Source organism: Alosa alosa, chromosome 7 (genome assembly GCF_017589495.1).
Source record: "Alosa alosa isolate M-15738 ecotype Scorff River chromosome 7, AALO_Geno_1.1, whole genome shotgun sequence".
Lineage (NCBI taxonomy): Eukaryota > Metazoa > Chordata > Actinopteri > Clupeiformes > Clupeidae > Alosa > Alosa alosa.
This window is the reverse complement of record NC_063195.1, coordinates 20848231-20865082: the sequence shown is the minus strand read 5'-3', so window position 1 is coordinate 20865082 and position 16852 is coordinate 20848231. Positions and strand designations below refer to the sequence as shown.

Genomic DNA, 16852 nt, shown 5'->3' with positions numbered 1-16852 from the left:
CCCTCCCTGTTGGTCGAGACAGGTGAGTGGGCGGAAGAACATTCTCTCGGTCTCTCCATGGCTGGCTGGAAGCGGACCGGTGTGTGTGTTCTGGAATGTGGTGTTCTGGTTGTGGGGAAACGCTTTTGATGGCACATCAAGACATCATACCTCACATTCTAAACATTCCATTGTAACTTTTCGTTCAATAAACTATTTGTTTGTTGGTTAACACATTAAGGTGTTTCAAATTGCGCCTCGAGGCTTAAAAATAAACAATACAACGTATTGGAAATAGATTATTTTTCCGCCTACTGAAGAAGCACTCTTTCCACTGTCAACAGTCATCGTTTTATTTTTGTACATGTTATGCCAGTGAGAAAATGCATCACTGCTTAGACCTGTAAAAATAACATCTGATATCTACACCTGACAACCAGATAAAGAATTATCAGAAATCAAAACACACACAAAAAAAAAAAAAAGAAAAACACGACATATTACAAAATATATATTTACAGTTATCAACACAGACATTGACAGGAGCAATGCACTTTTTGTAATACAGTAAGGAGAGTTCTCATGGGGTTTCTGGGACATCCTGACTCAGTCTCCCCATGGGTAACACTGCTGAGGTGACATCTGCGGGGTGGTGACGGGGTTGTGGGCCCAAAACTAAATACCAGCATTGATCCATATCGCACCTCCCTCCTCCCCAGACGGAAATGCAAACAAACAAAACAGTTTTTTTTAGTTTTGTTTCAGTCAGTGAATTTCTACCATGCCTGGAGAGACCGCTATGACGACCAGACGGGCATGTACAGTTTGACGGGGAAGGGTGTGTCTACCATTTCGGTTCCTTGTAGAAATAAGAGACCTGATGTGTCTACATAATGGGACACATGCAACTGTATAGACTTCCGAGAGAGACAGTCGATATCTCGTTCTTGCTGCACTGCGAACATTAACAGTGTTTTTGTTTGTCATGAAAAGACACCAGTGCCCACCTCTGAGGAAATACCGCCGGTAGGATTGTGTACAAGTCGTTATGACGACCAAATACAGATCTGTCCATCAGACATGACCATAGTGGCCCTCTCCTCCTCCCCTCAAGGCACACCATCTTTATGAGCGCTGAACGACTATACGCATTGTAATATCTTAAGTGCTGAGCTTGAACTTAAACTTCATTATTCAATTTGCTTAAAGGATCAGGGGATGATGTTATAGCTATAGAGTCTACTTCCATCAGCTATCAATGAAAGACAATGACAACCCCCCGCCGCCGCAAATATAAAACAAAAGAATACAGCGATGACCTCTACTTGAACCAAGGGAGGATTGATGTGTTTTCCTTTCACAAATAACTGAAGTGAAAACAGTGGCTTAATACAACTGAGCACCAGTCAGTACAAAACTGGGGCATATCACCCTCAAACAAGAGTCAGTTAGATGTCTTTCCCTGACAAAAAGCAAAACAACCATTCTACGACCTCTTTGACTAAAACAAATAAACAAATCAAAACAGACAAACAAAACAGAAAAGGTGTTCGAGTTGAGGGAGAGAGAGAGGGATGAATGTTGGCCTGTAGTCACTCCCATGGAAACAGATCACCGACATTCTACTGCTGACTCGTAGTGGACATGCTGCCCCCTGGTGGCACCATCCTGGGATCAGGTGGAGCTGAAAAACCTTTTCACACCCTCAGTAGACAGACTCAACTGATCCCAGGTCAGACAGCAAAAGGCCGGGGAACAAGCATTACTTCAGGACTACTTTTCCCCGCATTCTCCTCCAATGGGAAAGCTTTAAGAGACAAACAAACCAAACGATGTCCGATCCTCCCCCACAATCGTCCTCCAGTGACGTACATTAGCTGCATCATTCGTGGAAGGAGTGCCCGTATATTTGGCTATTTCCTGTCTCTCTTACTCTCAATTAGTTTCTTCTCGTTGTTTTCCTTTCGAGTCCGACGCTAGGGGGCGCTAGAGCTCCTGTTTCTCCTGAGCCGTGCCCGTCACCACCAGCAGGTTGCAGGCCATGAACTGGACGTTGAGGATGCTGCTGGTGTCGCCCGTGTAGAGGCCCACTAGCTCGCTGCTCGAGCCGTCCGCTGCTGCTGCAGCTGCGGCCACCGCAGCCCCGCCGGCCCCCGCACCTCCACCTGTCCCCGTGCCCCCAGACGCTGCGCTACCTCCTCCGCCTCCGCTGTGGCTGTTCCGGATGTCCCACACGCGCACCGAGTTGTCCAGCGACGACGAGGCCACCAGGCTGGAGTCCGGGCTGAAGGAGAGGCCCGTGACGGCGTCCGTGTGCCCGCGAAGCTCTTTGACCAGGCCGCCCGACGCCAGGTCCCACAGCCGGAGCCGCTGGTCCTCGCCGCCCGACGCCAGGTAGCGGCCGTCCGGCGAGAAGGCCAGCGCCAGCACGGGCCCGCGGTGCCCCGTGAAGAGGCGCACCGTCGACCCCTGCTGGGCGCTCCAGAGCCGCACCGTCTTGTCGGACGAGCCCGTGGCCAGGTAGGCCGAGTTGGGGTGGAAGCGCGCGCAGTCCACGTCGGCGAGGTGACCCGCGTACAGCCGCAGCGGGTGGGCGCGCGACGGTGTCCAGAGGCGCGCCGTGCGGTCGGCCGAGGCGCTGGCGAAGTAGAGGCCGCACGGGCTGGCCGACACGTCCCACACCGGGTAGGCGTGGCCGCGGTAGAGCGCGGCGCACGTGAAGCTGGTCAGGTCCCACAGGCGCACGGTGGCGTCCTCCGAGCACGAGAGCAGCGCCTGGCCAGGGCCCGGAGCGCCACCGCGGCCGGACTGCCCGTCCGTCAGGAAGGCAGCGCGGTAGACCGGCCCGCAGTGTCCGCGTAGCGTCCGCATCTCGCTGCCCGATGCGTCCTCATCATCTGCCTGGGGTGAGAGGAAGGACAGAGTTACAGACTCATTCAAGAGGATAAATTACTAATGGAGCGACAGGCTAGATAGAGAAAACAAAAGACTAATTTACCAAATGAATGGTGAGTTATGGCTATGGCTAGGCTAGGCTATTGCATCTTACTGAGACAAAATGCATTTCATTCAGAGGATCAATATTCATTCATTCTCACTAGCAGTGAACAAAGCAGAATCAGAGAAAGAACCACAGAGAGAGGCTGTCTCAAACCGCCTACTTGCACACTTCAAATACTTGTATTTACTATGTATGTAACTACATAGTGCAGATATTGGGACAGTGAGCATAAAGTGCAGATATTGGGACAGTGCTTACCATCGAAAAGTGGGCACAAAGCAAGTAAGCGCTCAGTGCACACTAGCAGTGCACTGATGGAAGTATGCGGTTTGAGACACAGCCAAAGGATCAGATTGAGAAGTGACCCCACACTTGTGGACTTTGAAGCTCCAATAGCATTTCCAAAGCAGCACTCCAGCAGTTTATTGCACCCCTAAATCTGCTCGATTGTGTTTTAAGCCCAAGGTCGTCTTCTAGGCAGCGCTGCCACCGTCGACTTAGACACCTAATCCTAAACGTAACCTTAACCCATGCGTAACCCTAGCGCCTTCCAGGCAACGTTGCCTTGAAGACAAAATTGGGGGCTTAAAACACCAAGAAACTCTAAAAGTTTATATTCAGTTTGTTTTCATGAAAAAAAAATCCCCTCTTGGCTTTCACATGGCTGGACGCTGTTCACCTGCTTCTGACTGCTGCTGCTGCAGCTAACACTAGTTTGTTGCCAACCTCTTCTCCCTCTCCAAAAGGACATTGCCTACATTTAAGAGCCCAATAGTACTACTGACAGTTTTAAGAGATTTTCACAGCAAAATCACTCAACTGCACTTGCATTTAAAACACAACTTTATCACACACACACACACACACATCTAAAATACACATGCTTGCTTTGGTTAGCACCACTCACCTCCTTCTAGAACACACACACAGACAATCTAAAACACAGAACCTAAACACCACTCTGAGCTGCTTTGCTGTGGGTCACTCACCTCCTTCTAGAACAGACACACAGACACACACACACACACACACAGACACAGACAATCTAAAACACAGAACTAAACACCACTCTGAGCTGCTTTGCTGTGGGTCACTTACCTCCTTCTAGAACACACAGACACACACACACACACACACACAGAGCAAAGCAGCACAGAACTAAACACCACTCTGAGCTGCTTTGCTGTGGGTCACTCACCTCCTTCTAGAACACACAGACAATCTAAAACACAGAACCTAAACACCACTCTGAGCTGCTTTGCTGTGGGTCACTCACCTCCTCCTCCAGCAGGTCGCAGGCGAGCCGGACCTTGCTGACGTCGGCACGGTGCGGTCCGGCCTTGAGCTTGCGCGCGCGGAGGCTCCACAGCTTGACAGCAGAGCTGTCGAAGGCGGCGGCCAGCAGGCGGCTGTCGGCCGACACCTCGGCGGCATTGAGCTGCCGCTCCGTGTGGCGGAAGGCGTAGAAGCAGACAGTGGTCAGCGAGGGTGGACCGTCCCGCACGCGCCGGATCGACTCCTGGAGCGCCTCGAGCGCCGCCTCGCTCTGAGGCGCCGCCACCGGACGTCCTGCGGCGTCCTCCAGCCCATCAGCAGCCGCGTCCGGTGTGGAGCCTGTAGTTTTTAAACAGGAGGAGGAACAGTTGGTTTTTCCTCAACATATTTTAGTCAATCAATCCTAACTGATAACAAAAGAGGAGGAAGACGTAGCGCTCTTTTTACAGGGCTGTATATTCTGGACCGGACTCTCATGGACTCTTTTTTATTTTTTTTTTATCTTTACCACAGCTACAGGGACTTCAAAGTTAAATAGTAACTTTCTCAAAAACAAACAAACAAACAAAGAAAGAAACAAACAAACAAACAGAAACAAACAAACAAATTAGTGACTACAAATGTCTAAAACAAACTCTGCATGCGATCCGACTGCGCGGGCGGACACACACACACACACCTGAGGTGTTGGATGCAGAGGTGTTGTTGGCGGCGTTGTTGCCGTAGAGCTGGTAGTGTGTGCGTGGCGTGGGCGTGACCTCCAGCTGCAGGTGGGTGCTGAGCACGCGGCACAGGGCGCCGTGGTCATCGCTCTGCAGGTAGCGCAGCAGGTAGCTGTAGGCCGCGTCCGACAGGTGCACCACGTACTTGTGCTCCAGGAGAGCGCACAGCTTGGGGTGGGCCGCCACGTCCTGCAGAGAGGCAGAGAGAGAGAGAGAGAGAGAGAGAGAGAGAGAGAGAGAGAGAGAGAGAGAGAGAGAGAGAGAGAGAGAGAGAGAGAGAGAGAGAGAGAGAGAGAGAAATAAAGAAAGAAAGAAAGATTGAAGGACAGAAAGACGTTTGACAATGTCACTCAGCCAATTCAATGCATTCCTGTATAAAGTACAAATTCTTCAGCAGCATTTTTAAATCTAAAATCGTGCTTTGAGACTACACATCTCCTTATGAGATGATTACTGTGCGTACACACACCGCCGCTCGACTTGAGCTTCCAAAAAGTCAGGAAGTCATTCATTTTCAATGGAAGCCGGCTTCTCTCAGCTGCAAGAAGCGGCAAATCCGTCGGCGTCGCGTTTTGGGCGTCTTGAGCGTCAAGCAGAAAGTCAGTCAACTTTATGGTAATGAGCTATGATGCGGTTCAGCGACCAACGACCAGCAACCAATCGAATAGACGGCTTTTAAATAAAGTATTCCCATGATAATCGAACGTAGAATGCTGCCGCGTCAGAGCGGCCAAAGCGTCTAAAGCTTCCCTGAACTTTTTTGACAAGCGTCCTTGACAGGGCGACCAGAGCTTCTTTGGAAGCTCAAGTCGGCGGCGGTGTGTACGTACAGTTAGACCATTCAACCCAAGGCTGACACACCTCCCTCCCAGTGATACTGGAACTCTGGAATCTTCTCTTCAGAGAAACACACAGAAACCTACGGAGCCCCTGAAGGGACATTTTTCTGGTGCGCATGCAAAAGAATATTGTGTGCAAGCAAAAGTTTCTGGTGCACACTAGAAACTTGAAAACAATTTGTTTGCACATCCCTATAAGGGCTCCGTAGATACCTGTCCGAACCAACAGATGTCTACAGGTGTGTGTGTGTGTGTGTGCGCGCAGCGCTGACGTCGTGGCCCACTCACCTGCGCGGTCAGCACGCCCTTGAGCAGCTCCACAGTGGCCCTCTGCTCGGCGTCCTGCAGGAAGAGGCCGTGGAAGCGGCTGTAGAAGCCGTCGGCCGCCGCCCGGAGACCACAGCGCGCCATGTCCAGGTGCAGGAAGAGGAACAGCGGGTAGAGCACCCGGCTCACCTCCTGACCCCATGACACCTCCGCCTCTGAGGGGAGACACACACACAGGTCAGCCACATCACCTAAAACTACAGTAGGACTATGTCACTTAAATGCTGCAGTGAGAGGTGATGGTCCAAAGTACCATCAGCTAAAACTACATCTCTTAAAAATCATCATCCATAACTATCATTACCATCACTTACAGTAGTGTGGCAGTAAGGAGGCAAAAGTAATGCAAACCAAGACAACACCAGCAACAGGCCAGTTGTCATCAACTTGCTAAATGGCTTCTTTTGTCAATTGTACATGTTGTACTAAAGATACTTTAGTTTAACTTTATTAACCGTCTCTGGTTGTACCACACAGAGAGATATTTTCTTAATCAACATGTCCACCACAGCTGGATTAGAGTAGAGACGTTTCCATAGAGACTCTGCAGCACTCACCTAGGAGGAAAGTGCGCAGCCTGCAGAACTGGGTCTCATACTGATGAGGGTCGGCCTGGCACGGGGCGGCCGAGACTATGTTAGCACAACTGGATTCGGTCTGGACTGTGGGGGAGAACACAAGACAGTAAGATGGATGGAAAAAGTTGGACGATATAGGAAAAGTTGGCATATAGCTTCAGAGAATGTGTGTGTTCAAGGTCTTGGGGGATATTAACAGGCAATGTAGACAGGTATATTAAGAGGCGAAATTACTAAAAGAAAAAGGTGAGACAAAGGAATTTGTTTCTAATTCTAACCATTGAGGTTGGCAGCCATCTCCTCGGCGGTTTGCGAGAGCTTGGCAATCTTCAAGTTGCCCTCCGAGTCTACATACTGCCGCCTTTTCAGGTACTGTGTCACGGCGTACTGAATCTGTTCGGTCCGTACTCGCTTCATACCCTGAGAAAGAGAAATATGCACATGGATGTCTGGGACAGCAGCGGCCTGAGGACATTTACTTTGAGTTGCGTCATGTTACCCAACTTATCTCTACTGTTACTGTGCGTATTAACGTTACATTACATAACAATTTCATTCACGATACTGTGGTGCATAACTTTAGTGTCTCTGCCTGTCGATCATTGCAGCCCTAATATATATTGCAGATATGTCAATTTTATTTGTCGTTCCAGTGACAGCGGAACGACAAGCAGCCGACGCTAAAAACGTCATTCAAACGTTACCTTTGGTAGCTACAGCTTTAGCTAACGGGCTCGTGCAATGAGATGGCTTGCATACACTGGTCCTTAAAAACTCTTATAAAATCGCAATACAAAGCAGAAACTCAAAAGTGTAAATCAACTATAAAATGTAACGTTAGCTACACAATATTGCAGCAACAAAGTGATTCAGCGGTATTTGTTAACAAACTAAGTCAGGTAGCTAGCATTAGCTTGAGATTTTAGCGGGATTGAGCCAGCACTGCAGTTCGTTTGAGAATGTTTAGCGCTGAAACTTACTGCATATCTTGTTTCTCCTCCTCCGTGTAAAGATAATGTTGTACATTCGATACGGTAGACATATAGCGGTGAAATGTTCACCTAAAGTCACCTGCAGTAAGGGTAAACCATTTCTGACCTGCCAATGGGAGGTCTGAAAACCACTTCCGGTTGAAAATAAAAAGGAAAGTCAACAAAGGCACGACAGACAACTTCGTGGATCATTGGTATTGCCCAATAACCTACACCGAGGTTGTGAAAATTAATGAAATATTCACGTTAATATATAATCGTGAACAATACAAGATTTTGCCATTTTACAACGTACAAACGAGTTACAAGCTTTTACTTTGAAACAATGACTGCCACAGCCTGCTTGGTAGGCCTATGTAGTTTTGATGAGGTTAGGCTGAGTTGCCATTATGCATAATGAGAAAATTCAGAAAGAAAACTACACAGCAAACAATTATGTTTTAAAACATATTTTTTATTAGCCAATCTTCATCAATAGTTGTTTTGAACGGGCAAAGTCATTAATCACTGTGAACCTTAAAAGCATTCAAGAGAGCATTTGCACACATTTTAACACGTTATTTGTCAGCGGTTGACATACAATTCCACCTGTGCATGGATTTGAGACAAGATACATCTTACGGGAAGGAGCACAGTAGCATAGAAACATTGCCATAGTCTGAGTGAAAATAATCTTTTCACTTGATAATGCTCTCATGATAGGCCCATTCCTGAACAGAAAACATGACTGTGCAGCAATCAAGTACTTATTTTAAAAAAGCATCACACTTCCAATAAACTCATTCTATACAGATAGGTAGGCTGGACCCGTATCTGGTTAAAGAAGAAGAAAAAGTTATTTCATCATCGATGTACAAATTACAACAAGAGGAAATAATTCAATATAGTGTAAAAAAAAAAAAAAATAAACACACCAAACATGTGACCATAACAACTATGTCACAGACACACACCCTGATTGTATGTAAAGCACCATAGCAGCAGCACCAAAGTATTGAGTTTGGCTGATACCTTCATTAGATCAGTCTGTGCAAAAAATTAAAATAAAAAGAATAGTACAATGTGCCAATGTTTATATAGCTCATCAAACATCCCAATCTTAATGGGAGGTAATGTGTTTCAAAAGTGGCAAATAAAACGATACATTGTCGTAAATATGAAGTGTGTGTGTGTGTGCAGTGCATACACGGGCACATACAGTGTGTAGCAGGAAGCTATGTGGAGTCAAATAATTACCTGAGTTGACACACAGTGTAGTTGCTGGGCATGATTAGTAGATAGAAGATGCAATAGGACGTAATTATACTGTCTCGTTCTGCACACACGTTGTCAGGTCTGTCCCAGTGCGATGCACCATAGAGATGTACTGCATGCACAGCTTTGAACATTGTGGCCAGTCATAGGCCTATGCATGGAGAAGACATTTGTTGTTGCTTTGTAGTTACCGTTCTGGGGTGCGTTTCCCAAAACCATAGTTTCTAACCTGTTAGCAACTTAGTTGGTTGGCAATGGGAAATTGCATTGCTACCGACAAAGTTGCTAACTTAGTTACTTAGTAACTTAGTTACTTAGCAACTATGGTTTTGGGAAACGCGCCCCTGATTCCTTTGGTAAACATGAAGCTCTTGACAAGATCAGAAAAAAAAAGTGCTATTCTCGTTCATGACTGCTCAGATATTTGTAGTGGTCATTATTCTGTGTGTGTGTGTGTGTGTGTGTGTGTGTGTGTGAGATGATCATTTTTCCGTGTACAGGTCCACAGTGCTGGAACTCAGGCCTCTGCTGTCCCTCAGCCTCCGGCCAGTTCCTGGACCCTGAGAGAGAGAGAGAGAGAGAGAGAGAGAGAGAGATTTTAATAATAAATATGTTAAATGTGGCTACTTTTGGAAGTCATTGTTTCTGAAATGATAAAGCCAGGTGACAACCACCAGTAACAACAGAAACCAGTTACGCCACTGTGCACAGTGACCACTAGGGGGCCCTTTTACCTGAAACGATTCTGAGTCGTCTCTGCTGTTCAGGTAGTTCAGTGAAGCGGCTCTCTTCATACTAACATACAAAAAAATAAACAGAGAGAGAGAGAGAGAGAGAGAGAGAGAGAGAGAGAGAGAGAGAGAGAGAGAGAGAGAGAATGAAAATGATACAATAAGTGATATTTTTTGCATATGATTCCTCTTGCTGTGCTGTGCTAGGTGTGTCGGGGCTGGTGGTGACTTACTTTGGGTTGCGGGGCTCAGGGGGGATGGTCCCCTGCAGTTTTTTCACCAGCATCTCACTGCTCCTGCGCAGCACGTCTCTCAGCTTACCCAGAGAACCACTCCTCACCATGGCACCGCTGCCATCCTACACACACACACACACACCAGAGTCAATAAACACACACACACACATGCATCAGAGTCAATAAACACACACACACACACACACACGCACACACACATCAAAATAAATAAACACACACATCAAAATAAACACCCACTCAAATATAGAACATAATATAGAAATGAAGGTTCACTTTGGACTATGGAAGTCTACCTCTGAATCGATAAATGTCTTTGATACGTACATTGTTGCAGTTGCTTAGCAGCTTGTGCAGTACCATGTTTTCCCAGCAGGGTGCAGTAGAAGTCAGGTTGTTGACATAAGGGCTTCTATTAGTTTCTTCATCATTCTATCGTGCGTGTTCATGGGTAGCTATTTTATTAATCTCCCTCAAGGTTATTTCTCTGAACTGATGGTGAAAATTACACTTAGACTCCCACACACACACACACACACACACACACACAACTGTAATGTTTTATGCATGGTCCCTATTTGTTTCCTCAGATTCCTCATGCATACAAATTCAGTATGCATGTGTACTCCTGGCATGTCTGAAGCACACTCAAAACAATACCCATTTATCTCCATTGGCAACAGTGAAATACATTTCCTTCATCCTAACTCATTAATTCACTAAATTTAGTTGCAAATCTCATTTGCGACTGCCAATCCCCAATTAGGAATGAGTGCTCTCTGGCACCTTCCCTTAGCCTATAGCAGCCTCTGGCAAGGGTGACTGGGATCAGTCTTCACAGCGCTAATGCTCACATCGGCCAATTAAGGATTAGAATGTTAACACTGTTCCAGAATCAGAGCTTTCGTGGCTGCCTGAGGGACACCCAATATGAGGCCAGTAGAGGAAACACACGTGTAGCTTTGGGATGAATCTAGGTCAGCTTATGTGTGTCTCTCTCTCTTTCTCTCTCTTTCTGTGTGTGTGTGTGTGTGTGTGTGTGTGTGTGTGTGTGTGTGTGTTTGTGTGTGTGTGTGTAAGCGCTGAGGTAAACAATCGTGCATCATCACCTTGATCTTTAGGTCACCATGACCATACATTTTGCTTGGCATAACACAATAATGGCATCTTGATGGAATAGTGAAGGTATAATGTTTTTTTTTCCCACTCTAAAATATTCCTGTGGGTTATTTGCATTTTAAAAGCTTTTGGTTCCGGACTGTGTGTTATGCTTTAAAACAAGTCACATGCAGTGTACTGGGAAATTAGATTTGTGTTGTGTTGTCTTGAAGTGTCTCACACAGTACAAAAGCAACAGCTCACACCTCCATGAGCACTGAAAGAGATAGAGATGTGAAGCATTCAGAGCACCACAGTGTTCACACCGACATACTGTGTTAAATTCTATCACATCGGGTAAGTTTAAGTGCATCACTTGTTGTGTTACTTTTGACACATCCACAGAGTTAGTAAGAGACATTTTCAATACTACATATGCTTTAAGACCCCCCGCCTGCCCGCCCGCCCCGACAAAGGCCAACTACAGTATGAACAGAAACTCTGGGTCTGTATTCATATTTAATGTTGATCAAAAGGGTATGTTTAAATTAACACAAATTGTGTTTATTAATTAAAAAAAAAAAAAACATCCATGGGTGAATTTAGGGACAATGCCTGTGATACTTGTAATGTTTTTTGCGAGAATCAGAGATGGAGAAAGAGAGAGAGGGAGAGGGGGAGGGAGAGAAAGAGAAAAGGAGGGAGAGAATGTCACGCCTCAGCATCAGACAGGAGACAGAGGGGAGGGCCAAGAAAAGACCAGGATAAAACACTGAAAGAGGAAAAAAAGAGAGAGAGAGAGAGAGAGAGAGAGAGAGAGAGAGAGAGAGAGAGAGAGAGAGAGAGAGAGAGAGAGAGAGAGAGAGAGAGAGAGAGAGAGAGAGAGAGAGAGAGAGAGAGGAGAGAAAGGGGGAAGGAGGCTTCTAATGGCTTGGGGATGTGGCAAGACAGACCATGGGGGGGCAACAAAAAGAGGATGCTGGGATGCTGGGAGAGCAAAGGACTGATAAAGAGATAAAGATGAAGAGAAATAAGGAAAGAGTGATGAGATTGAAATTGTGTTTTATATTTCATGTTATGTGTGTGTCAGTGAGATTTGTGACACTGTAGACAGTGCTGCTTCATACATGTGCTACTAATGTTATGTATCTGACTGACACGTCTCTAGTACTTTATGTCTAGTACCCTGAGCATGTTTCCCTCCTTGTGTGTGTATGCAAAAAACAACTGCACTGACACACAACACGGCCTTAAATCAGAGGAGTGTCAAAAAGCACGACTCACAGATCTGGAAAACGCTGAAGTGCTGACACACATGTACTCACAAACACAAACTCTTTCACACACACACTAGAATTAAGCACAATGTAATCTTAAATGACATTGTGTTAATAAAAAAAAGGAGAAAGAAATCACCCAATATTCAGAGGGTGAATGAGGGTGGGCGTCTTTGGCAGGTCAGCAGTTCTATTGTAAAAGGGCCTGTGGCCTGTTGGCTACACTGTAAGCTGTTGCAATTGGAAGTCTTCAGAGAGCTGTAGAGCTACTTACAGTATGCCTCTCACCACATGCTTTCTCTTTCTGAACACAATGAATGAATTTTACTCAGAGCTGAATGAGCCAACAGATAATTTATTTGTTTATTTATTTGTTTTGTTACAGTTCTCTACAGTCCCTTTAAATCCTTGGTACAACAAAGCCCTCCATAATGAAATATGATTGGTAGTTGAGGAGTTTCAAAAGCTGTAAGCGAGTGTGTGTGTGTGTGTGTGTGTAAGACACAGAGGATCACTTTGATTATCTAATTAGTATTACTAGTAATTATCTACTACCTTTGACCCTCAAGAATGAAATATAGAGTAAAGCCTGTGAGATGCTGCTTATCTTGGTAACAATCAGAACCAGTAATCCAACAGTCAACACACTAAAGTTCTGGTTTTGGAAAATTTAAATGATTAGGTCTGTCAAAGAAAATAATATTGAAATAAAGATAAAAAAAGTCTCTGTAAACAACAAACACTCAGAGGACTATTTTGCTAGTCCAAAAACTCTTCCTTATTCAGCCTCACGTTAACATAAACAATTATCTCTTCTCATCTGCCTTTATTGCACAAGCATCATTCTATAGCCGAACCCAAAGAGGAGAGGAATCTCTCCTGTGGAACTCAACTGTGATCTATGCTAGTCTAAGAACCCTAACGGATACGACATGCTCATTCTAACATTCTACCACTACATCCAGAACTTTGTTCCATAAAAGTCCCCTGCTCCGCAAGTGCCCATGGCTTACTGAGAACGCGTTACATGACATAGATCAATAGACCAATACTACACATTGCACTTGTTACGTTTACACTAGGACTATTTTAGAATATAATATAGACACATATTGTATCCAATAGCAAAATAATAATGACAATAACAATAATAATAATAATAATAAAAAATAACCACCATTAATACTGTTAACCCAAAATACAGGATAAAATTATAGGCACCTAGGTAGTTGTTTCCTGTTCAGAATTATTTGTGGACATTAAATTAAGAGATCAACCACTGGAAAACATCAAAACAAAAAACATAAACAAACTGCCTGCAGCAAAATCTCAGAGTATGAGTGAGTGAAAAACAGACCAGTTAAACTGGTCCTCTCATGATCCCTAATTGTACTTGTGATGCAAAGAAATATTTTGACACTAAAAAATGTGGCCATCTTACAGTTAAAGTTGTAGCTTTTTGTTGTCAATCATTCAAGAGGCTCCCCGACATGCAATAGTGACTATTGATCTGATTCTACAGGTAAGTTTACCAAAATACAATGCTCGTCATCGTCCCTATGCATTGCATGCACATTGTGAGAATTTTCAGCAAAAATGTATAAAGACCAAAAACATGAAGACACAATGTGTATAAAGCGCATAGGATTATTTGCCAAAACACAGGTTTTTTTGTTTTGTTTATCGTACCCTTATAAAACCTTTGGAGCACAAACCTAATGATTCTTGACAACAAAAGTCTACACACTGGCAAATTCGCAACGCCAAAACACAAAGTTATGTAATACAAACATATTTGAACATAAGGCTTAATTTGAACCAGGTTAATATTACACATTATGTACACTACACAATCTGGTCCGGGGACAGGGGTGTTGATATATTAGGTCACTGCTAGTGGTTGGCTTGCGTGATTTGACATGCACTTCACACAGACATGTGTGATCCAACATCACATGGCATTACAGAGCAATCAGGAATGTGCCATTACAGTCATGATGCAGGTACATTAGTGGAGGGAGACAGAGGGGTAGAGAGAGAGAGAGAGAGAGATAAAGAGAGAGAAGGTTATACAAAGAGGAGGAGAAGAAGAATCAAGCGGAGGTGAAACAGACAGAAGCCCCTGGCCCCACCCCACATGTTGATCAGACAGGCAGACACGAGCAACGCAAGCTGGAGCTGCAGCAATCTCAGACACTCCTCTCCTCCTCTCTCCTCTCCTCTCCTCTGTTCTCTTCCATCTTTGGAGGTTTCGGAGACGGGCGGATGTCCAGAGGGATGGGCGGCGCCGGAGGAGGAGGAGGAGGAAGGTGAAGACGAAGGCGGAGAAGACACACGGATACGACACACATCATCCCTTTTGATTGGACTGGCATGATTGAAGTTTGATTTGATTGGTGGCAGATAGGAAGGGAGAAAAGGAGGAGGGGGGGCTGCATTGGCTTATGCCTAATGCAGAGAGAGAGAGAGAGAGAGAGAGAGAGAGAGAGAAGAGAGAGAAATGGAGGGATAGAAAGACAGAGAGAAACGGGAGATAGAGAGATAGACAGAGAAAGAGAACAAAGAAAGACAAATGAATCACACATCAAACAGTGCAAGGAAATCAACACAATGCATTACCGGCAGATCAATGACACAACAAAGAGCACCCCACACACACACACACACACACCAACACCAAGCAGTCACTCTCAAACACACACACACACACACACATACAAACACACCCCACGACACCAAGCAGTCACTCCTCAGGGAATCGCCTGCTGTGCAGCACTAATGGTCTCATTGATTAACCCTGCACTCATTAGTGAAGCATTGTGAGGCCATTACTGCTCTCTTCAAGGCTTCAGGGAACATCTTTGTTTATAAACTGGCTCATTTGCAGCTTTCGTGGAAAACATACAAATTTTATGGTCAACTTTGTGGCAATGTATGGCGTATGCTGCATTCTTTAAGTGTAAAGGCAGCAAATCAAATTGATTTTTAAGCTCAATGTTGAATGGAGTCTCTTACAGAAAACCCTAGTCTCAAGAAACATGGCTATAGATGAAGTCAAGAAAAGGAACGTAACAAAGGCCCTCTGTTTAGGAGGATAATAAAAAAGCCTTTTTATTAAACATGGCGACTGGATTAAAAGCATATGGACCTACGTGCTATGTCCATATTGGTCTTTTCATGTCTATAAATTAAGTTTAAGTTGGCACATGGGCTACACAAAGGCCATACCGGGGTGCGTTTCCCAAAACCATAATTGCTAACCTGTTATTGCATTGCAACCAACAAAGTTGCTAACTTAGTCAACTTAGTTAGCAACTATGGTTTTGGGAAATGCACCCCAGGCCGTCTTCATTTCTGACCGAGTGTGTGGAGTGAGACACTGCAGTGGACATGACGAATGAGGGCAGTCAGGGCTGTACTGCGCGCGCGCGTGTGTGTGTGTGTGTGTGTGTGTGTGTGTGTGTGTGTGTGTGTGTGTGTGTGTGTGTGTGTGTGTGTGTGTGTGTGTGTGTGTGTGTGTGTGTGTGTGTGTGTGTGTGTGTGTGTGTGTGTGTGTGTGTGTGTGTGTGTGTGTGTTTGTATGTGTTGTGCTTTTCTGGCAGCTGCTGTTTGCTATTTACAGTGCAGGAGGCCACGCCCTGTCTCCACGGAGACGATGAGTCAACCGGTGAGGACGTCTGTGGTCAGTTGGCAAGAATGGGCAGACAGACAGACACACACATACACACACACACGGCCACACAAGAGGCACCACACAAGAGGCAAGCGAGTGCAGTGTCCAACCTGACCACATTCAGTGAATAACTTTCTACTGTATGTCCAGCTGTGTGCAGTACCTGTACTGTTAGACATGTACAGCAGTTCTCGAAAGAAGAATATTGAGAGATAGATAGATAGATAGATAGATAGACAGATAGATAGATAGATAGATAGATATATACTTTATTGATCCCCAAGGGGAAATTCAATTGTGTCGAGAATGAGATATATTGTCAAATCTGAAAATATTTCATATTAAGTGGGAAATTGTCCTCCACGGCCCATTTTAAGACTGTATGACTGCCCTCTGTAAAGTTGGGCACTGATTCGTTAGTGAAGAAGTCTGGGCAGCACTGCGACCAGACGAGGAGATGTGGAGCCAGTGCAAATTAGAGAGGGCGGATATTTCCCTGCTGGATGAGCTTATAATGACAGTGGGTCCAGTGAAGCCTGCTGGTCGGTCAAGCAAGGGCAACTGTGGCCAGTGGACAAGAAGTGGGCATGGGCGGCACACACACACAAACACACACGGACGGACGGACACACACACACACGGATGGACACACACACACACACAGGAACGAACACACACACACAAACACACACACATGGACATACACACACGGACACACACACAGCTCTGCAAAGCAAACTGGCCACAAAACATGTCTCACATTCCCCCAGGAGATTCTGCACTGAAACACTAGCCTGTGGATGAATTCGCTCTCATTCTCCATAATGCCATGCTGTTGATGGGAGCATATTC

The 16852-nt window shown here is 45.5% G+C and overlaps 1 protein-coding gene and 1 pseudogene across 1 annotated transcript; both read right to left on the bottom strand.

Annotated features, from left to right (window-relative positions):
* Positions 1 to 326: 326 nt before the first annotated feature.
* Positions 327 to 7834, bottom strand: taf5l (TAF5-like RNA polymerase II, p300/CBP-associated factor (PCAF)-associated factor). The gene is made up of 7 exons (XM_048248792.1): positions 7702 to 7834; positions 7000 to 7141; positions 6701 to 6805; positions 6105 to 6298; positions 4935 to 5166; positions 4257 to 4594; positions 327 to 2880 (listed from the first exon to the last, which is right to left on the bottom strand). Exons 2-7 carry the CDS (start codon positions 7136 to 7138, stop codon positions 1966 to 1968), a joined length of 1923 nt encoding a protein of 640 aa, XP_048104749.1. The 5' UTR covers positions 7139 to 7141; positions 7702 to 7834; the 3' UTR covers positions 327 to 1965.
* Positions 7835 to 8146: 312 nt separating this feature from the next.
* LOC125298111 overlaps positions 8147 to 16852 on the bottom strand; it is a 39418-nt pseudogene continuing 30712 nt past the window's right edge.